The sequence below is a fragment of the Syngnathus typhle genome, linkage group LG6 (genome assembly GCF_033458585.1).
Source record: "Syngnathus typhle isolate RoL2023-S1 ecotype Sweden linkage group LG6, RoL_Styp_1.0, whole genome shotgun sequence".
Lineage (NCBI taxonomy): Eukaryota > Metazoa > Chordata > Actinopteri > Syngnathiformes > Syngnathidae > Syngnathus > Syngnathus typhle.
Genome location: NC_083743.1, coordinates 10,143,339 through 10,167,295, shown reverse-complemented (window position 1 = coordinate 10,167,295; position 23,957 = coordinate 10,143,339). Strand labels below are relative to the sequence as shown.

Below are 23,957 nucleotides of genomic sequence, written 5' to 3'. Positions count from 1 at the left end.
GTATAAACCTAAAATACCAAATTAAGATGGGAAATAAAAACTGTAAATCCCTAGCTCTTGACGGAGATGAGAAGTACATGGCGAGTAAATTTGTTAATTGTATGCAATACATGCCGAAGTGGAAGAAAAAGTATGGAGTAGAAGGGAAGTTGAAAGTTGAAGTGTGGAAGATAGTGGTGGATGTTCTGGAGGAGAGTGTGAATAGAAAGTCAGAGGGACTGAAAAAGAAAAGAAAAGAGAAAGAATTGATTTGTGCTAAAATATGGTTGAATGCTTCACAAGAGAGAAGAGAACAACTCCAAAAGACAAAAGATAGAAAGATGAAAAGTGATGAGGCTGCGACCATGTTTGTCAGGCCGGAAGACAATGAGGCCACAGTGCGCAGGCGCACTGTCCCGGATACAGCGCAAGCAGAGGAGCAAGAGAGGCTGTCCGCTTGTGCGCAAAACTTGTATCCAAGCTTAACAGATCTGCGCCCTCCCCCATATAACAGCAAAAAAGGTCAGGGTCAAGTGATTAGAAGCCCTGTACAAACAAGAAGTTTGACCACTGCTGCTAGATTTTCCCAAAATTTAGACAATGTTGATGTGTGCCCAATGATCCAAGTGCCAAACCCTATTGCAGGGGAAGGCCAACCTCCACATACATATGTTTTTCGGCCATGGACTTTGGAAGAGGCAAGGAAAGCAGTTGAAGGGGTTACCCCTGTTGCTGAAGACCCAGAAAAATGGGCAGAAGACATGGCTGGCATCATACATTCCTATAGACTGAATGGACATGAGGCAGGAGAAGCTGCAATGTCTTCCTTGGGAAAAGACTGGGCAAAGGTTAGAGGAAATTACACAGGTAGAAATAATCAAGGGCCTTTTCCCTATCCCGTTGAGGGAAATCAATTGGGAGGGGAGTATGCAGCACAATGGAATGATCTTGTGCAAAGAGTGCGAACAATATTTCAAAGACGAGCGAATTATGGTCATTTGGCAGGAATAAAACAGAAGCCTGGGGAAGATACTGATGATTTTCGCTTGAGATTTGAAAAAGAATTCAGGGTGCATAGTGGCATCCCATTCAATGATGCAGCTGAGAGTGCTTATCAGCAACAGCTTAAAAATGCGCTCCTTACTAATTTCCGCCCTGAAATAGGCAACTGGGTGAGGAAACATTTGGTGGAAGTAGATATTGCAAGTGTGACAACAACTATGCAATGGGCCAGACATGCTGAAAAAGTGATAAAAAGAGGCAAAAGTTCTGATGTATTTCATCTAGACGTTAATGACCTAGATGAAGATACAACAGTCTTCTTCCAAGGGTCCCAGAGGGGCAGAGGAGGTAGAGGCCAACAAGGTCGAAGGCCACCATACAATTCAAAACCCCTACAAGATTCTGACAACTGTTGGAACTGTGGGAAACGTGGACACTGGTCAAAAGAGTGTTTTAGAAAAAAACAAAACCAATCAAGGGGTGGAGGAAGGGGCAGAGGGAAAGCCAAATTCTCAGCATGACTAGATTGCCCCCCTATGACCTCTTGTGCTCCTACAGAGGAAGAAATAGTAGATGTCCATACAGCATGGGACATTCTGAGTGCATTAAAAGAAAAACCATATGTTACCTTAAACATTGGAGGAAGTGAAGTTGAGTTTTTGTGTGATACCGGAGCTTGTAAAACCGTAATAAAAACTAAAGTCCCTAATCTGAGGGCCTCCCAAAATACAATCTGGGTGAAATCTGCTGATGGGCAGGTACACAAGGAGAGTATCTCCAATCCAGTTGTAGTGAGAGATGATGAAACAGGAGTCATAGCTTCAGTCTCGATTGTTTTATCCCCAAAATGTCCCATAAACCTGCTGGGACGAGATCTGATGACTCGGTTGGGAATTGCAATAATTCCAGTAAAGGATGGCATGCGAGCATGTAGAGTGAGAGATGTAGACTCATATGCTGCACAAGCAGGTGAACAGATTTCCTGCTCCTATGACATCACTCCCGACCGGAATCCCAAGCTACCAAGCAGATTGCTGAGTGAAGCTCGAAAACAATTGTCCCGACCTGAATCAGAAATGACTTGTAATCAATTACATGTCACCATGAATATCCTCACTGATCCACATGATGAGTATATTGAAAGTTTTCTCAGTGACACAGAAGTAACTTTAACAATCACTGCTCTGTACACAGATCGCGGGTCATTTGCAGCTGCTGCTGTGCTCCTACCCGCTCCTCAGAAAGACAAATACAAGTTGTCAGCTGTACCCCACATTTCATTGTTCAAACCTCACAGTATAACATGGGCAGATGTGGGTTGCCGAATTAAACTTGCTAGATCTGTCACTGATTATGAGGACAAAGGTGATGGGTGGAGCTACAGTACCAGTTGTGACATGTGGAAGCAAACAGTGTGTGAAGTAGCTGTTGGTAGGGCATGCGCTTGTGCGCTAACCTGACTAGTTGACATTTGTTTGAATGAGAAGGAGGAGGGGGAATTGGCTGGGCTTCCTGAAAAACTGTGGACAAAGGGGCCATCTGATGTGGGACTTTTAACATCCATTCCACCGGTACAGATCAAACCAAGATCAGATTGGCGTCCAAGAGTTAAGCAATATCCTTTAAAACAGGAGGCAATAAACGGGATTGCCCCTGTTATAAATGATCTTTTGACAGGAGGAATCATTAGGAAGTGCTCGGATTCTCCTTGCAACACTCCTATTTTTCCAGTCCAAAAGGCCAATAAAATTGATTGGCGAATGATACAAGATTTACGAGCAGTGAATGATGCAGTGCAGACAAGAGCACCTAATGTGCCTGACCCACACACACTTCTGAACACTTTGAAACCTAACCAGAAGTTTTTCACAGTAATTGATCTTAGCAATGCATTTTTCTCAGTGCCAATTCACCCAGACTCACAGTTTTGGTTTGCGTTTACCTTTAAAGGACAAAGCTATACGTACACCAGATTGCCACAGGGATTTGCTGATAGTCCAACTATTTTCATTCAAGCTATCATGGCCTGTCTGGCTGATTTTCAGATTTCAAACAAAAGCCAACTTCTAGTTTATGTAGATGATCTCCTGATAGCCTCTGAAACTGAAGCTGCTTGCAAAGAAGACTCCTTAGCATTGTTACACTTTCTCTGCAAAACAGGGAATAAAGTGAGCAAGAACAAGCTACAATGGGTCAGACAGGAGGTGAACTATTTAGGTCACACTTTGTCAGCTTCTGGAAGACAGATACAGAGAACCAGAAAGCAGATCATTGCAGATGCACCGAAACCTGAAACAAAAAAACAAATGATGTCATTCTTGGGACTCTGCAATTACTGTAGAGCATGGATCCCACATTATGCGGAAAAGACACAACCGCTGCTGAACATTGTGCATGGAGTCCCCATGGCAATGACAGAAAAAATTATGTGGACACCAGTGGCAGATGATGCTTTTGTGGTGCTGAAACAGGCTCTGATAGAAACTACAACTCTTATCTTGCCAGACTACAATAAAACCTTTGTGCAAACAGCAGACTGCAGGAATGGTTTTATGACCTCAGTGTTGCTGCAGAGTCATGGCAGCAAACTAAGACCAATTGCATTTTATTCAAAAAAATTGGATCCAGTGGCTCTATCTTTGCCAGACTGTGTCCAAGCAGTGTGCGCGGCAGCGCTTGCAGTGAGACAGGCTGCAGATGTGGTGCTTTTTCACAAAATGGAGCTGCTAGTTCCACATGCTGTAGACGTGTTGCTACTGCAAAGTAAAATGAGCTTTTTGTCACCAGCCAGACACCTATCTTACACTGCTACACTTCTGTCACAACCACACATTGTGATAAAGAGGTGCACAGTCCTTAACCCAGCAACGTTGATTCCGTTGCCGGGGGATGGTACACCACATAACTGTTTGGATGCCACAGAACATCTACAGCTGCCCAGAGAAGATTTAAGTGACACGCCACTTGACAAAGGGGAAAAGTGGTTTGTGGATGGATCATGTTCAAAGGATCCTAGAGGGAACAATCAAAGTGGCTATGCAATTGTGGGATTGCCAAACCAGATTGTTGAAGCAGAGAAGCTTCCATACAACAGGTCAGCGCAGGCTGCTGAGCTAATTGCGCTAACAAGAGCTTGTCAATTAGCAGAAGATAAGGAAGTCACTGTATACACAGACAGTCAGTATGCGTTTTCTACTCTGTTCTATTTTGCGAAACAATGGGAGCGCAGAGGGATGACAACATCGACCGGTAAGCCGGTTACCCATGCCTCCTTGTTAAAAGACTTGTTGCAGGCTATTCATTTACCTGCTAAACTAGCTGTGTGTAAATGTGCTGCTCACACCACTGGCACAGATGAAGTCTCAAATGGAAACAGATTAGCAGACAAAATTGCTAAAGAAGCAGCAGCAGGGAAACATGGCCATGAATTCTTTTTAATAGATTCAGAGGACACACAACTCATAGATAAAACTATACTGACAGATATGCAGGGCAATGCTCCAATGGTGGAAAAACGAATGTGGACGACGAAAGGTGCAATGATGGATACAGATAATATCCACCGCATCGATGACAAACCTGTTTTACCAAAATCACTTTTTAAGGCAGCAGCAATTGCGACCCATGGGCCTTGCCATGTGTCGACAGGAGGGATGAAGTCTATCATACATCAACAATTCACTACCTTTGGTTTAGATGCTTACTTGAAAAATTTTTGTAAAGCATGTCCTGTTTGTGTGAAACATAATCCACAAGGAAATATGAGACCTAAGAGAGGCTCATTTCCAAAACCGTCTTACCCATTTCAAACCATGCACATGGATTTTATTGAGCTCACACAAAGTGGACCTCACAAATACTGCTTAGTGATGATTGATGCATTTTCCAAATGGGTGGAAATAGTTCCATCTAAACGAGCAGATGCCTTAACAGTGGCAAAAGCCATCTGCAAAGCCATCATACCGACTCATGGCATCCCCCAAACCATTTACAGTGACAATGGTCCACACTTTGTGAACCAAGTTGTACAGAACATGGCTGTACACCTTGGGATGACATTAAAAAACCACTGCGCTTGGCATCCTGCGAGCGCTGGTCTGGTTGAACGAGCAAACTCCACTATCAAAAGCAGGTTGAAAAAATGCATGGAAACAACAGGCAGATCTTGGCCAGAGTGCCTAGACTTAGTGAAGCTCTATATGAGAATTACTCCCACTTCAGAAGGGCTAACACCTTTTGAAATCATCCATGGGAGACCTTATAGACTACCTGTGTTCCCTGCAGATTTGCAAAAAGCAGATGAAGAGCAGTCCTTGGCAGACTATATGATAAGGACGCTCAAACTGAAAGATGTGTCAAATGCAAATTTACTGCCGCCTGATCTTTCCTCCTCACAGGTCGACAAACCCATCGATCCAGGAGACTGGGTCTACATCAAGGTCGTAAAAAGAAAGAACTGGCTCAGCCCACGGTGGGAGGGACCATTCCAAGTCTTGCTGACTACCCCCACCGCAGTGAAGATTGCTGAACGGCCCAGCTGGATTCACCTCAGCCACTGCAAGTTGCAGAGAGTGCTGGACCCCTAATTCGGAGTGGTGGGGAAGGCTAACTTCAAAGGAGTCCTATCGTTTAGGGTGGGACGTCTCAATGTTGGTGAAGAAAACAACGATCCCCACTCCGCTAGGCGAGGGGATGTCCCGGTGTCTCTGCCATCCTAGTAGCAACGGGGCTCCATATGCCAGATGGATCCTCTGCTGCGTTGTGGTTGGAGCGTGCTATGGTCTATGGACTCATTTGAACAGACCAAGTGACAATGTTGACCGTGGAAAACGATGGTCACACGATGAGAACTTTGAGGACTGGTCATGGGACCCCAAAAACCCATACGAAACCAACACGTGGTACCGGTACGTTAAGTTCACTGTGAGAGCCCACACACAGGAGGGATGTTATGTGTGTTCAAAACTCCCCCCTTCCTCCACGCAAGTTCACTTGGAGGCCAGAGCAATGAATGTCACTGAAGCGAAATGCATGGCATCCATGGGAGGAGTTGGATATCAACACCCTGCCGTCAAAGTGAGTGATGACGACCCTTTCCGCCCTGGACTTGTGGAAGGCACCTGTGATAAGCTTTTCTGGACAAATCTCAATGTGACTGTTAAAGGACGAACATTACCGCAGGTGGCCTACACAGAGCGGCGGCCTGGAGTGAACTATACGTGTTACATCCAAGGAAGTGAGACCCACAAATGCATTGACAGTGACTGCTCTCCAGGAGGAAACTGGATGGGAGCTTTGGACATCGTCACTGAGTGTCAAGATAGGAGAGCCATTTCAGTTGGGGAGGGCTCTCCGACTAACATGTCTGCACCATCGAACGGAACATACTTCATACAGAATGGCTGGTGGCTGTGCGGTCACAAGGTTTATCCAATGCTGCCCGCCAACTGGACAGGAGTGTGTGCACCAGTGTGGGTGACAGACCACACCTACAGGATACGACATCGACAGCTGACGACAGCACGCAACTCTTCTGGACGTCAACGCAGAGCGGTTGCAACCTTTGACCCTCATGACCCTATCTGGGGTGCGAATGTTCCAGGCGACCATAAAGTATGGTCCGTTGGAGACAAAGTTGTTCATGCGCTTTTTCCCTGGGTCGGAATTGGAAAACAATCACTCTTCATCGAGACACTGAACTATCGTTTTCAATCCTTTGCGAATCTCTCACTACAAGTCAACGATGGACAGAATAGAGAGATTCAGGCTATTAGGCTGATGGTCTTGCAAAACAGGATGGTTCTGGACTTGTTGACAGCAGCACAAGGTGGTGTGTGCCACATCATTGGGACTTCCTGTTGCACATACATTCCTGGAGAAAATGATACACACATCTACGACGCCATGGCTTCGCTGAAGAACTTACAGCAGGCCATGTCAAATGACAAAGTTCCACAACAGTGGGGTTTCTTTTCATGGCTATTCTCTGGCAACTGGTGGCAACTGCTTTTGAAACTAGTGTCTCCTGTGCTTGTTGTGCTGGTGTTGTTGTGCTTGTTTACGACCTGTGTTATCCCATGTTTGAAGTCTGCTGTGACGAGGGTCGTCTCTTCTACCGTAGCACACGTAAATATACAACTTCTTAGTCGTGACGGATGTGATGACCATGATGAAACGCGGATTGCGTAGGTGCTATTATACTGGACGTGTTTTACAGAAACTTGATGATTTGACCGTCGAAAATGCTTCGCAAGTGATGGATACAATGATGTACTGTTTCTGTGTTTTTCTTTTTATTTTTTTGTTGATAGCATTCTGGTCGCCTAAGGCAGAGGGACCGTGTGTGACTTTTCCTGCATATTAACATCGGCCAGCAGGTTTTTAGACCACACAATAAGTTTAATCTGGAGTATTGAGGAATGTCCTCATCTTCTCTGGAAGTTGTTGCTATCGGTGTTTGTTGTTTTTGTCGTGTTTCACCCTACACGCTCCCCAACCCGTCCGCTGTGATCTCAGTTTTTATTGATCTTTTTTATTGTTGTTTTTTTATTTTTGCTATTCTTCTTTATATTTACTTACTTACTTATGTTTGATTGATCGGGTTCACATAATCATATGATAAAACAGGAGGGAGATGTCAGGGTTTTCCAAACTATCTTGATCTATGATTATGGTGGAATGTATATAACCGGTAATAAATAATTTAGGTAGATTAGTTTTATGCTTACGTTGGTATGTAACCGGTAATAAACCACTTAAGTCTGCCCCATCCTAAACAATGTCGTAAAACATCCCCTGCTCTGTTTTCCTAGATGTCAAGAGCTTTAACTTGTTTATTCAGTCTACTGTCACCCCCACCCTGTTCCTCTTAATAAAGATGCGCTTGTGGGAAGGGAGAGTTAGACTTCATTCGACCATCGCTGTGACAACAGCGACGAGTGAACTCTCCACCTGCAGGTGCCCAAAACGACTAACTTGTCTCCGAGTGGTTCTTGCAAAATAAGTTAGAGTGAGCACCACCCTAACAATACCGATCGAATACTTTTCCACGTAAATCAAACAATCACGATTGGAGCATCGCTAGTTAATACTGTAGCTGCTTTGTTCACTCATGTCTGCCCAATTACGTCAGTTGGCCTTATCAGTGTTCTGTAAAGTTAAAACAACAGTGGGGGACGGGAGGGGGCAGCTGGCAGTTGCCCCTTCTCGACGCAGGACACAGGGTGGTGCCTGAAAAAAACAACTGTGCCATAAATAACTGCAATGTCACAGTGACATTTTGTTGTTGTTCTTTGTATGTTTGTCTGTCTTTTAGACTTGTAAACATATGTTACAGACATACGTTTAGAAGTATTTTTGTCATTTTGCACTCACAGATAACATGAAAGAATTGACCGACTAAAAACTATAAATTCTGTTAAGAAGATTACTAAAGCTTGGCTATAAGCTGAAAACCCGAGTAATAATAAATAAACACTTTGGTCTTGTATGTTTAAATGTATGCTAAAATTAAGGCAAAAGAACCATGAAGTAAAATGAGAGGCAGTTCATCAAATTCAACGAGACTTTACCAAACCCCTTACTTTTAGCAGTCTATTAAGCATTCAATACAACAACTTCACAAAATTCTACGAAACAAGTCATAAACACCAGTTGGTCATAAATCAGATATGCAAATCAATTTGTGGCTTTTTCATAAAACCTTTTATGTTTCATGAAAAAAATATGTGGACCACACTTCTTAAGCCCTCAACTATCAAGCAAAAACAATCATTATTATTTTCCATAATCATCCAGCCCTAAGACTTGTAGGTCCCTCCACTTTTCCAGTGATTTGTTTTTAAAATATGATTGTCATGTCGGATTAAAATTCTCTCACAATTTGCACGTTGGATCAGTTTGGTCCCCCCCCCCCTTCCGATTTTCTTAATGTGGGGCCTATCATAAAATGTGTCCGCTGCTCTGCTTAACTTTATGGTAGAATGGCTGACAACATCAACAAAAGTTTCACATCCTCTTTGTTGCCGTCCAACTGTCAAAGATGTGTGCAGCTGGTATCAGTGGCATACATCTTAAATACAAAATACAGTGGGTGACTGCCACAACCAGCTTGGTAAACATTTCAGAGGTGACAGCTGTGCATCTGCTGTACATCTTAAATACAAATTACAGTGGTTGACTTCCACGAATGGCAACAGCCAGCTAGGTAAACATTTCAGAGGTGAGAGCTGTGGCGTTTAAAGTAAATCCTAAAGATCAAGCCAGATCCGATCCACTGGTGAAAGGAGACTTTCATTACAAAATGTTAAGAGTTTGACAAATGGAAGTATATTGAAAATGAAACATGTCTGTTCAAATTGAGGTAATGAGCCAAACGGGCGGGGGGTGGGAAACAATCAAACCAAAAGCAAACAAAAGTTGATCTGTTGTTGCGCGCCTGGTAACATGAGCAGAGGCACAATAAACGGGGAAGGTAGTGGTGATTTATAATAGCCCATGATTGCCAGAAGCCAAGAAACGAGTGTTGAAATTTGATTTGAAGGAGGGCAAAATGTATTTTTCTTTGCCCACACGGTATACCAAATACATGGCAGCAAATTAAATTCTGGATCCCAAACATATCCAAATGTGCTCTACAGATCGGGCATTCTTCCACTGTATATATAAATTAATTCAAATAAACATAATCTTACTGCAATTATGCATGACATTCCTGAAATGCCTAAATGATGCGTTTGACTAGAAAGCGTGTCAGTTTATAAATCGCCAGATTTATGAGCAGAGTTCGGCGTGACCCCTCATAGCAGGGCAACAACTCAACTTTACTTGAAAGAAGATCGAATGGTGACTTACCTTGGGTCACCCTTCTTGGAAGGACTTTAGACAGCGTTGCAAGAAAACAAACCTCGTCACGGTTTACGACAAGATTAGTATCGGGCGTAAAAGAGTCGAGTAAGAGGCGATCATCTGGCCGGGTGTCTCCAGTCTCAGGTGGAAGCCCGGCACCGCGGACGAGCTTCCTGTTTGCAGCCGGAGGTGAAGAACCGCCGCCGCCACTGATACTTTCTCCGCCAGCAAGCCCACCTCCTCCTCTTCTCTAAGTTAGCGACAGGAAGTTGCACTTCCGGTCACCATGATTTAGAAACTAACGCTACTTCTCAAAATTCACAAAACGCTACTAGTAGAGAAAGTACTATAAACTTCATAGCAACATTGGAGGAGTTATGTAGAAAATGGGTGGCTTGGCAATGTGAATATATTTGCACTCATTTAAAATTTCAAATAGCTATACTGTATAATGCCTTTATTTTGAAGGTCTTGTCTCTATTCTAGTCGTTATTCTTTCTCGCCCGTCAGGAGCAGACTACATCGTTTGCGCTCATAACATACGCGCTACGCAGTGTCGTTCCGCTCTTTTTATTTAATCAACAAAGTTTATTTATTTTTCAGCATGACGTAATAAAACAAACAAAACAGAAAATAACAAAAGTTACAACATGTCTACCGTATCTTCCTTTAGTCCAACTGTAATGCAGCCATTGAACCATTCCTCACGTCAATTATGAGTTTAGTACAGCATTATTGCGCTTCAGTCAAATAGATTGCGCCTTGTCTGTAAATACATAATTTTGCTGCCCTTCACTAAAATAGATAGCGCCTTGTCTGTAAATACATAGTTTTGCTGCCCTCTGGCGAATTCTTACCCTTCACGCACAACTACATCATGGAATTATATATCACATAGCTTGGAGTCGTTTAAGATTTTTGAGGAACCGTGATCATGTTTTACTTTTACTCACTTCTTGAACAATATTAAATTGTATTGCTTTTTCTACAAAGAGTTGAGTTTTGTTTGTTTGACTCATATGAGAAGTCTTCCATGGATCACCTTTTTTGGTATTCTCGCAATAGTTTACAGTTTTATAGACGCAATCGTGTGCTTCTTTTACGGATCCTTGGTAACGGTTACGACGTAGTGTATAACATTTGATTTGTATTGTTATTATTTTGTAATAAACACATGTGTAGTTGGGAAAGATAGGCTTTGTCATCATTTGTCACATTTGCCTTTTTTACATATAAGTGTTTTTCATATCAATATTTACGTTCCATTTAGGTTCCAAATTTCGATTTACAAACGTCTTCGGCTTAGGGCGTGAACTCTGAACTACAAGTAAATAATTAGACAAACCATTCCTCGTTAAGCCACAAGGGAGCAGTACAGATCTACGTAGTGCATCCACAATTTCGAGACACGCACATTTAGGCGACTTTAAAGAACATTGACTCCCTTCAATAAAAGTTCAATTCATTGATGTCATCTTACTTGTTACCGCGACAGAATGGAACCATTCCATAACACATCACAAAAACCCCAACATTGAATCATGCTGCCACGAACACTGAGACAATTTAGTCACGAATATCATGTAGCGTGTGTGTGACAAAGTAGTGTATCAAGATCAACCCAATTACCTTTTGAAAAGCATTTGTTCAAATAGTCATCCAGTCGTTGCTTGCCCTCTAATTTGATTCAAATGTTCCACGGCCATTCATCCAAACCAGCGCTATGCGTGTAATAAGAAGCACATTAAACTTGAAAAGTTCATTTAAGCGAATGTCAATAACCTTGCTTAATTGTCAGAATGGCCTTGCCATCAGTTTTTCTGCCTGTCTGGCCATAAACCTGCACTAAAGCGTAAGAGGAAGAAGCGCAGGTGTTCTTTCTTATCGGCACAGGAATGAGGTTTCATCCTTGATTAATTGTAACGTTAACAGGAGAACGGTTCTTCTACAAGTTTTTTGTTGCGGAAGTTTGTAAGGGATGGAGAAGAGGAAAGGGTTTTAAAAATAGAACCAGTCAATGCACGATGGGAAAACACATGCCATTTAAATCCCGACAAAGCAATTTGCAGCTCATAATCAAGAGAACGGAAGCATTTTATCTCATTTCCCTTCGCAGTATAAGCCGGCTTGTTCCGGTTCATGTCGAGGCTGGTAAATTTTTAAACACATCAATGGAGGTGAAATGCGATTAAAAAAAAAACAAGAGCGTGGTGAAGATCGTGATTGGCTTTGTTTGTTTATTTCTTCCATCAAACAAATGCACAATTTTAAGCACATTAGAATGTTTATTAATGGTAATTCTTCGTCTTAACTGACAATTGGATTGGAAATGGATCCAATTACACTCAAATATATTATCTGGTTGTCCCAAACAATAAAAAGGAGTTGATGGATAATGATCGTTGTTTAGGAACTAAATATATGTTGTGATTAGTTTTGTACGTGTAGAACAGCTTCATAGATACAAAATATTTGGTAACTCTTTTATTTATTTATTTATTTATTTATTTATTTATTTATTTATTTATTTATTTATTTATTTATTTATTTATTTATTTATTTATTTATTTATTTATTTATTTATTTATTTATTTATTTATTTATTTATTTACATTTAGACATCTTTATTAATGGGCAATTTATTTGTTGCTTCCAAATGTGCATTCATACTTGCAGTTAGTCCATGAATGAATTGGCCTATACAAAGAAACACGGTGAAGCACAGAACAGAAAGAGATACTGGACGTAAGTACAACTTGTCGGGCAAGATAAGCAAGATATGATAAGATCAAATTAAAAAAATGGCAGGACAAGACGGTGTAAAAAAAACAATATAGTTCGTATTTTTAAACTAACAGCTTTGCAAGATTTTATTTTATTTTCCTTTTGTCACACACACACACACACACACACACACACACACACACACACACACGCGCAGGAATCGAACTCACAATGTCGATGTATCCCTCTACCATCAGCGATTGCTTTGCTTTGCAAGCTTCTTAAACTGCACTAGTCACCAGTAACGACATGCTTGAAAGCTAATGAGCTCAAATTTAGAGATGCTCTGCTCTTTTCTTGGTTATAAACAGAGCTGGGAAATCTAGGTCCAGAAAGTAAAAACCCTGCCAGTTTGGCAGTTTGGTTTTAGTCATATTCTACTCAATTGGCAGCCAAAGAAGCTTGTCACTTTCTTTTGTTTCCTTTTTACGGCTGGTGAACTATCTTGTTTACCTGATGGTTGAGTTCAAGCACCGTGGCTTAAACCATGCCGTGGCAGGGTTCTTACCTTCTTGACCTGGATTTCCCATCTCTGGTCATACAGTAAATACAAGATTATAAATTTAATAGAACACATTCATTCAAAGTGCAGAAGTGGCTCAAACCAAAGAATGAACCCAAATATTCTTACTGCTGATGAATAATTCAGTAAGTTGCTTGGATTCTTTATGATGTCTGGATTTATAAATCTTTTACAATTATATGGTTATTGTTAAGTACTCAATGACAATGTCATTGACAATGAGAATGTTAAGTGCTCAATGACAATTTAGTGAGTAGGTCCTACATAAAACATCTTATTGACAGAAATGTTGTTAATGCATATAGCAAAATTGCGTTACAGCTATAAATTCTTCCAAATAACCTTTGGATTTTGGTAAATATTGAATTTTTGGTACAGCTCATATAAACTGTATAAACTGTGCTTACATGGTGGGCAGATTAGGTCACCTTTTTTAGTCACCTGACCTGGAAGATATACAAAAATTTGTTCCAAATAAGAAACAAAAGTTATAACAACGTTTCCTATTGATAAACCTTGCAGCGTATATCAACACACATTATTGTGATTATTTTGGCTTGATAGAGAAATATTAGACGTTGCTATTGTCTTGCCGTCTTGTCATCAAGATAGCAATCAGCAGCAATGTAAAAACATCACGTGAAGAAATCCCTGCATGGGTCAAATGAACCAGAAATGTGGAGGGGACTGTAAGAGTGAAACTTTTAATATTTGACCTCCAAGAAAGGGGGGCGGAAAATAACACTCGTGGTGATTCAAACAATTGCCGGATTTTCTATGAATCAAATGGTTGCATATTTTCCTGTTTGGAGCAGATGTATAGCAAACAGTGGTGACCCCCCCCCCCCCCCCCCCCCCCCCCTCTCCTTTTCAATTGCTGTGGAAATGCTTGCTCCTCATTCTAAAACAGAAAGAGAGAATGTCAGCCATTCAATTGTGTGCGGGAAATAGTGTGACTTGACCGGACGGGTTGCATCGCATATGCTCCGTTAAGCATGCGAGCTCTCATAACCGGAACGAGTGCAGGTAGAAGTGCAGCACGGGTTTGCGCATGCGTGCAAGACAAAAGGAAACGGGAGGGTCAAATGCGTTGCTCCTACAGCGACTTGACCTCGTTTGTCGTGTTGATAATAATCTGTCATCTGGGAGCGCACGACAAAGGACACAATCACGGTTATTCATGCGACTATTCAGCGGAAAAGACGCACGCAAACAAAACCACACGTTATTCTAAATTTAGGAGACGTGGGGGGTGGGAGGGGGGCATGATGAGGATGTGCTTCGTTCAGGCTCACGTGTAAAATATAAAGTATAGGCGCAAAGATTTATTTTCAAGATAAATGCAAACAACTCGATAAAGAAAAAATGTCCGATTTAGCCGAAAACAGTTTCAAAGGAAGTTCACGTTTCATAATGGAAGAAATCAAATATTTTATTTATTTGTTTTATTTTTTAAGAATGTCTCATGATGTTTCATCAAGATATCCTCCAAGTATATATAATTTTTCATTCCTACTGCATACTTATTCTGTTTAATTAAACCAATGTCAGAGTCAGAGTCAGCTTTATTGTCAATTCCTTCATTGTATTCAGAGTTGTGGATTTTAAAACGTATAAGCCTACTTAAAAACTGACTGTTTATTTACAAGGAATGTCGACTAATTATAAAAATGTTTAGGTGAATGCAACCACCGGGCCGCGGATCGGTACCGGTCCGTGGGTCATTTGGTATCGGGCCACACAGAAAACAACAACAACAACAACATTATATATTATTGACGATCATTTAATTCAGGTCAAGACGCTCGTCTCGGTCACATGACATGTTTCCCTAGTCGAGCCCGCAAAGTTAGCATAAATGAAGAATTTCTTTTGAAAAATATAAACATTTGGGGATTCTCTCCAAATCACATCCGTCGGTGCACCTGTGCCTCTTGACAGGTGAATTCAGGTCAAGACGCTCGTCCCGGTCCCGTCCCGAAGCGAGCAAAAATTAGTAAGAAACAGGAAAAGGCCCAATGTGGAGACAGAAGAAGAGGCTACAACCTCCAAGAAAAAGAAAACTGGATTAAAATCAAGGCAGAATATCCCGAGATCGCCACTAAAGCACTGAAAACCCTGCTTCCCTTTCCAAAGGGATTTTCTGCAGTTACAGCGACCAAAACAAAGCTACGGAGCAGATACTTAATGGTGAGTTTTATTTTAATGCGCTTTGCATTTGTTTTTATGCCAGTCGTATAATTTTATTTCATCGTATTTATACATTTATCATAAATTTCCGGTCCGTGAAAATATTGTCTGACATGTAACCGGTCCGTGGCGCAAAAAAAGGTTGGGGACCGCTGATATAATGCATGGCTAATGAAGTTAAATACACTAATTGTACACTAAGATAAGCCCCGTGCAATAATTTTGCACGAATTAAGCAAAGAATAATATTTATTTATTTTTGCTGATATCAGTATAGTCAGTTTCCGTTGAAGTCTTGCATTTAGAGTGTGGCCCACAGAGTTTGCGGATTATAAAAAACGTAAAAGGGTGTTTTTATTGTCTTGATGCGTGCATTATAACGGCACATGTGTTAGAAACTGCCGAACTCACTCAGCATGTAAAGCATGCAGCTTTTTTATTGGTTGAGAGTTCCGGATTGAATGTTTTATGGGATTTATACAGGCAGAGTTTTTCTTTGTAATTTCATTATTATTAATAATAATAATTTCACGAGTCATTAAAATATACCTGGAAAATTGGTTTGATTGACTTATAGGGCTATAAAATAAAGTTCACCGAGTCACTCACAGTGCTGAATGTCTGGGGCAAGACCAAATCTAGGCTTGTGGAGCCATGAACCTCGACTAGCCTTATCTCCCCGAGCCCCTGAGACATCCTGTATGCAGGCCCATTGTTCCAGACATCCCGGGTGAACTGTCAACCTCTGTGAGCGCATGCACACCTGCCTTGCGCGCCACACTTCACCGACACGTCCATTAATATACTTCGTCGTTATGAAAACCTTTGTTCTCTTGAGGTCTCTTTATTATATTGGTGGGAATAAATCTTTTTAGACTCGTTGCCCAAACATTGAAAAACTGTCATAAAATGATAAATCAAAGGTTGTGTTTTATCCAACCAAAATTCGTTACAGAAAGGTGCTAAAACATTTTCATGATCGAGTCAATGTAACAGTTACATTATACATATTCCGTTACATTGTAACGGGATATTTCTGCGCGTCAAAGCGTCGTTTCATGTGTTGCGTGAACCACATCCCTCTAAAACCTCGTCGGTACTAATAGTTTATGTTGCGCGTTGCGCGCAGGCTAAAACAGTTTTTAAAACACTCGTATTTGTTGTTCTAAGAAGTGTGTTTGGAATACATTTGTCATTCAAACGCGCCCTTATCTCCTGCTTGTTTATAAAACATAAATGTGAGGAAGCAGAGAATGTACATTGCTACATGCTCCCCGTGTGCACATGGATACACAAGTGTTGCTGCTGGTTGTATTCCGATTGGTTGGTATGTGATGCACGACAGGCAACAAAGTGAAACAGATTTAAATCATTTAACCTTTGAGAACACTGCGAAAGACAAATATGCCTAAACGCGATCGATCTCCATGGCTGTGATAAAAGACGGGGCATAATAATAATAATAATAATAATAATAATAATAATAATAATAATAATAATAATAATGATAATAATGATAATGATAATGATAATGATAATGATAATAATGATAATAATAATAATAATGATAATAATAATAATAATAATAATAATAATAATAATAATAATAATAATAATAATAATAATAATAATAATAATAATAATAATAATAATAATAATAATAATCATCATCATCATCAAACATATTTGAAAATTAAACTGCTGCAAGGCAAAATCGAATGCTTTCATTGTTAGTGTGCTTTGACTTAAACTTCCATTTTTTTCTACTGTCACAAAGTTGCCATTATTATGTTATGCTGTGTAAAATTAATATGGTATAAATTAAACTAGTGCAAGGCAAAATCGAATGGTTTCATTGTTGGTGTGCTTCGACTTAAACTTCCATTTTTTCTACTGTTACAAAGTTGCCATTATTATGTTATGACGTGTAAAATGAATATGGTCAACCCAACCACCCTGTAAAAAATACAGCAAATACGTCAGAGGGAAGACTGTTATTCCTGCACATGCACCGTAGATTTAATAAAAATTCCCCTTGGAGCAGACACACGGGAGTCTGTGTGTGTATTGATGTTGCACTTGGATGAAAAGTGTGTTGGACAGTCGTGGGGAGAAAATGAATATGAGTGTGTGTATGCGCCTCAAAATGAAAACATTGCTCAGTTTCACTTTGAACATGGGCGCCAAATTCATGTGATCTCAGAAGGGTGAGCCCATAACTTCATTACCGTTGAACTCCATAAGAGGAAAATAATAGACTTCATCTATCCACTTTCTTCCAGGCAAAGACCAAGTGTACACTCAATTTGCATCATGAACTGAATGGAGCCCTACGTATTTATTTGTGACGTCCACCCGAAAGTTCAACTCAAACAGCAAACGTGCCAAACACAACCATTCTTATTATTGAAATTTGATCACAACGTCAATGTGTTTGAAGTTGTAGCACAATATATCGGGTTATTCTGCTGCTGTCACAACACAGCCATGTCCCTGTGGGTGATCTACGGCTGTCACCCAAAAACACACACCCAGAGGATGTAGGTCCTCAGTGTGCATGTCACCTGGCGGGTACTTCGATTGTTGCATGCATGCACACTAGAGAGAGCTTATAACAGACACCAATAATAATTATTATTGGTTTTAATGCGGCTGTGGCTTTTGTTATTCTTGTGATTAATGTGCTTTTGGTTTTCTCATGCATAACTGTCAATGTGACTTCCGTTAATGTTTCTAAAATTAAAAAAGTTGAAAGTACAGGTTTCAAATACAGTCTTATTTTAAATTGGCTGTTTTTGTAAAAACAGAATTTCGCAGTATGCTTCTTCCCTTTAATCTTATTTTCTCTGTAGGCAAAATGAAGCTGTACGTTTCAACGTTCAAATTAAGTATTTTCCCCAATAGTCTCACGATATGTGCCAGGCTGAAAATGTAGACGTTATAATGTTTATGTGCTACAGAACAATACAATACAGCTTTATTTATGGTTCGTGTATATTTTATGATTTTATTATATAAAAAAATTGAATTAGAATCAAGGAATCCGGTTATTTAAAATAATTCATTTGATTATTTTTGCGCAGGTTGTGAAACGCTCAAGTGATTTTTTTTTTAATGCTGTTGCAAAAGCGAGATATTTCTAGACATTCTTTCATCAACAGTAGTTAACATTGCCTAATGTTTGAAATAGATAGCGTCATCAACACTGTTTTTTTTTTTAAATCAAATACATGTTTATTAAAAAATTCACAAATCTAGAAAATATGGAAAAGTGCTAATTGAAATTAGACATGGCCCCAAGATCAATGAAACAATATACAGTATCACTTTTCTTAAATGCAAAACCTGGTCCTGGCCTATTTCACGTTATTAGAAATTAATGTGTCTGTGTGTGGGGTGTCAACAGAAAACATAGAACAACTAAGTGACGATGAATCATTTTTGTCAACTATAGAGTTACAACCATGAAAGCCTGGCTCAGTTAAAGTTTTTAGAAGCCTGAAGTTGATTCAGTTCTATACTTTGGCTTGCATTTGGGTCCAGCCATGCGTAAAGTTGAGAAATGAAAAATGAATTCCACAACCATTTCACGGTGGAACAATACACGAGTTCGCCACAACAAAGTCACACACACAGGCAGTCCAATTACACATGTTGCGCTACCTGACGCGCCCTGGTGACCCCGGCGTTTACACTCGAACTCCGGTTTCGCATCATTGGCACCTCCACTGGCTGCAAACAAACATGGTGCGTCCCCCCGCAAAAAACATTAAAAAAATCAAAATCACAGGAAACGATAACAAGGAGTCAGTTCTTATTTGTACACGGCGCACAATTAAATATCAATCCTCGTGTGCAAGGCAGAGTGTTTGCTCTCGTGTTCCCAATACGAGCAGTGCATCATGGACAGCTCCGCGGGCTGACGGGAGCAAGCGAACTGAAGGCCGGCCCCGTTGCCGGCCGAGACTGGGGGCGGCGCGGCGGTGGCCGGGCTCAGCTGCTGAGAGTGGTGCGGGTGGGCCGGGTGGTGGTGGTGGCTCATGCCGTTGTAAGAGTTCACCATCCCCGGGAGCGCCATGCTCTGCACCCGCGAGTAGGGGTTGTAGGAGGCAGGGGCGGACAGAGCCTTGACCGGGCTCACATTTCCGCTGGCCATCTGACAGGACGTGTAGGGCATCGGGGTGGGCGGCTGGCCCAGCGACCACGAGTTATTCATGAAGCTGGACTGCAGGTACTTGGGTGGAGACAGATAGCCATAGCCGTCCGCTCCAAACAAGGACTTCCCCGGCTGAAAGTGCGTGGGCGGCGGCCGGAACGGTCGCTTCATTCGGCGGCGCCTTCGGTAGTTGCCCTTCTCGAACATGTCCTCGCAAGCCGGGTCGAGGGTCCAGTAGTTGCCCTTCCTTTCCCCGCCGCCCTCCCGCGGAACCTTGATGAAGCACTCGTTGAGACTCAGGTTGTGCCGGATACTGTTCTGCCAGCCCTTTTTGTTTTTCTCATAGAATGGAAACTTACTGATGATGTACTGGTAAATACCAGACAAAGTAAGCCGCTTCTCGGAGCTCTCCCTTATGGCCATCGCAATGAGGGCCACATAGGAATACGGAGGTTTCTGAGACGGATCCGGCTTCTCCGCGACTTTTTCCTGGACCGGCTCTTCTTTGGGCCGCTCTTTCTCCTTCGCGGTGTTGCTATCGTGGATCATCAATGCCATTGCGTCATCGTCCGGGTTTTGGTAAGTGGCCATCATTTCCCAGCGAAACCAAACCGGTCCGGTCCAAAAGCATGCAGAAAAACCAACGCGCTTGTCTCCCGATGCTCCCGTGGTGGTGATGCGCGGACGCGGACACAGCAGCGATGGGTGCACGAAAAAGTCTTTCGTTTGCGGCTCTTTAGGTGGCCACACATGAGGACCTTCTTCGCTCTTTTTTCCCCCACCAAATTGGTTTATGACCGAGGCGCAACTCAAGTTGTCATATGTGACTCGGTAAGCCCAACCCTTTCCTCGTTTTTTCCCCCCACGTTCATACTCGTGCTGCGTTCGCTCACTGAACGACGTAGTGACTCGTGATTTGTGCACATGAGAGTTCCGCCTCCGCTTTAACACTAGATTCAACAATAAGTTACTGCAACACCTACTTCATAAAAGTATAGCCTATGCCACTTTAGCATGCATACTTTTTTGCCAGCGTTTCAAAACAACATGGCTATTATTATTATTATTATTTACTGCACATAACTCATTTATTTTGTTGCTCACATTTAACCACTTATCAGTTAAAGGGCTAATGATATACATATTGCAATGCAAAAAACATATAATTGTATATTTGTTGAAGAACAGTGGAACCCGGCTTAGCATCTTATGTGTATTTTTGCAAGTCAACTAAAACGGTCAGATTGCTCAAGATGTGAGCATCTGAAAATGCCAAATTCATACTTTATCATACGTTTGCAAACGCAGGGACTTGATGCCGCACTTATCATTAAAATGATCTTAACTTCGCGGGACAACATCAACAAAAACATCAGCAACGGACGCAAAAATAAGAGTAATAATAACGTGAAGAACATGAACAAATATTGTGCTCGGTGCAATTTATGTTGCTATTCCACAAAGACTTACACATACAGACCATCATGTTAAATATTATTCATTGTAAAATTGCAGGGATGAAAATCTGTTGTAACATGCATGGGTCAGCAGCATTACCACATTGTTTCAAAGTAATTAATAATTTGTTGTCTCCTTCCTAAAATAATAGCCTAGGTAACCCTCCCCTCGGAAAACACAAACTGAATCATATAACGAATTTTATACACACAGTAATTCCTCTACAGTGGAATTTGTCAGTTCAACTTGAAGGTGATTTTAGCAGAGGTAGTTGCAGCGTGTTTATTGTTTTTGCTTTTGTGATGCGTGTGCGCGTGCGTGTTTGTGTGCGCGTGTGTGCGCATGTCTGCGTGTGTCCGTGTGTAAAAATTGCTTTCGCACATTACCTTAAAGGACGGTCACATTATAGGCCAAGAAGCAAATAATATAAGAATAAAAATAAGAATAAAAATATAGATAAATAAATAAAACAAAAATGGGAAAAACACAATATTTAAATATGTGACACTACTGTTTGTATTCGTAGTCAGCAAAGCTGCGCGAGAAGTAATACCGGTCAGAGACAGCTTCATTATCTCACAATGAGAAGGGAGTGCATAGAAAAGCGCTCATTTTCCTGGCCACCCATGAGGGTCCCGCCGGGCTCTCGTGGAGTGTATTTCCGTGTTGTGGGACTGTGCGCAGGTGGAGCAGCATTGGCATATGTGTCATCACCCTGCCGACAGTCTGCACTCTGCAGCTTTGGCCGCAGCAGCTGAACTGCGCCGAGCCAACCGTCTCTCAACGTGCAATTACCGCCGACTAGCACGTTCAAGACTTCCACCACTCGTCTTTTGACTTATGAGGATAATTTCAATATACCATTATGCAATTGAGCTACATTAAATAAACGGTACGTTGGCTAATAATTTAATATAAACATCGGGCTCTTTTCTTTGGTTTAATTAACCCACTTTTTTAATTGCAATCAGTCCTACATACTGTAGTCCATTTAATTGCTTTTTAAAAGTACTGCACCGACAATTTTCAAATAATGCTTAATTGTCATATAGAAGTTCAACGAAACACCCCATGTTTAATGACTTACTGTAAATTACTATACGCAGAGGTGAGGGCACCGCTGAAACATAATTGCAAATCATAAAAATCATATTCTAACATGATGAGAATATTATGTATTATATATTATACAGAGATGGACAATGAAGTTGAAAACTGTCCACCAAAGTCTCTCTCTCTCGCTCTCTCTCGCTCTCTCTCTCTCTCTCTCTCTCTCTCGCTCTCTCTCGCTCGCTCTCTCGCTCGCTCTCTCGCTCGCTCTCTCTCTCTCTCTCTCTCTCTCTCTCTCTCTCTCTCTCTCTCTCTCTCTCTCTCTCTCTCTCTCTCTCATGCGCATCGCGTCACAAAGCACGTAAACCAGTGTGTCAACAATGTGTAAACAAAACAAGGGGTTTGAAACACGAACTGATTGAGGCGCTGTGGAATGTTAATTTGACACTAGCTTGTTTTCGTGTCATCGCCTAAAAGACCCAAAATAACATTTGGAATAAAGTCAATAGCTAAGTATTTGTATCATTGGTATAGATTTGTTACTTAGCCAACATGTTTTTTTTAATGTATGGCTAAGCATTTTTAATTTCTTTCCAAAAATGCACTTATCTTATTACAACTAAAAACTACTAAATAGAAATCCGAAAACAACAACCCCTCACAATCAATCAACAAACATTGTAAACGCATCACAAACACAAAACATATTTATTTATTTTTTTATTTTTTTATTTATACGATGCCCTAATTATTGCAGACTTGACCATACATAATACTGGACTGTCGAAATAATTAATTAACGCCGGAACTTTCTTTAAAGTGTCAATGCAGACACTGTAGTCTGCTGTACTTAACCGCCATGAAAAAAACAGATCAAATGCATGTAGTGTATTAATTATTTCTGTCCTGCAATTAACACACAAAGAGGCAATCAACATGCATAGTGACGGTTTGAAACAAAATGTTTTTTAGTAACTCCATCCAAGCATAAATAAAAGCAACCATACAAACAACTAAAAACAGAAAAAACCCATAAATCTTTCCTCTCATGAATACCTGACAAAGAACCATTTGTCTTCTCGCCTTATCTTTCCTATTTTGGCCTATACGGCCGTCATTGCGAAGGGCCGTAATGTAATTTGAAAGAGTGGAATTCCTGTCTTCTTTCACTTCCTGCCCTTGCAGATCTGGGACTAGGATGTTTATCATAGCGCGTGCGGGTGGAATGCGGCGGACGGATTCGCCGGGTCAGGTCGAGACCAGAGAACTACCACCCGGGGTGGAGAGGACTCATCAAGGCGGTGACCTGCATGTTTGCAAATGAAAATAATGAGGTTGTTGATCATTATTAGGACCAATATTAACATCATAAATTCTAAGACCGTGACATCACATATCCCGGTGAGAAATGACCTGTATGGATTATTCAAATGGTGTGTATACCTTGCACGTTTTATATGATTTTATGGATTATAAATTTAATGCAATGGAATTGTTAATGTGCTCAAATCCTATAGATTGAATTTGTTAATTGAAGCTTTCCGAGATGAAAGAAAGGCACGCATGGAAAAAGGAAGGATGGATGAACAGCAGGATGAGGGCGGGGTAAAAAAGGCAATGGGCCCTCAGCCCTCATGTAGTTCCTTCATCATGGCTGTGGTCTCTCTCAAAAGAGATGATAGAGCAAATAAACAGTGACCACCAGGTTTCCTCCTCCACCTCTACATCCCCCACCAGATTAAGTTTGGGGAGGGATGAGGGTTCCTGGGAACCTATTGTTAAAATGTGATTTAAATGTTTGCTCTAGGCCACCAACTCATGTGGTGTAAGACTTTTGTGATGTTGTATATTCATATATTTCCACGAGGACTACCTTTTTGAAAGAGGATGTTCAGTGGGTGGTGTGTGAGGAACATTTCCTTACTTTGTCCACTCCATCTCCTCTAACACACATAGTAGGTTTTTACA

The 23,957-nt window shown here is 41.2% G+C and overlaps 2 protein-coding genes across 2 annotated transcripts in view; both read right to left on the bottom strand.

Annotated features, from left to right (window-relative positions):
- Positions 1-10,054, bottom strand: part of pik3cb (phosphatidylinositol-4,5-bisphosphate 3-kinase, catalytic subunit beta) — a 41,344-nt gene extending 31,290 nt beyond the window's left edge. The window contains exon 1 of the mRNA XM_061280628.1: positions 9,835-10,054. The gene's annotated coding sequence lies outside the window, so the exon portion shown is untranslated. The remainder of the gene's footprint in view (positions 1-9,834) is intronic.
- Positions 10,055-18,533: 8,479 nt separating this feature from the next.
- Positions 18,534-20,388, bottom strand: foxl2a (forkhead box L2a). Its single transcript, XM_061281556.1, has one exon. It carries the CDS (start codon positions 20,073-20,075, stop codon positions 19,161-19,163), a length of 915 nt encoding a protein of 304 aa, XP_061137540.1. The 5' UTR covers positions 20,076-20,388; the 3' UTR covers positions 18,534-19,160.
- Positions 20,389-23,957: the final 3,569 nt, after the last annotated feature.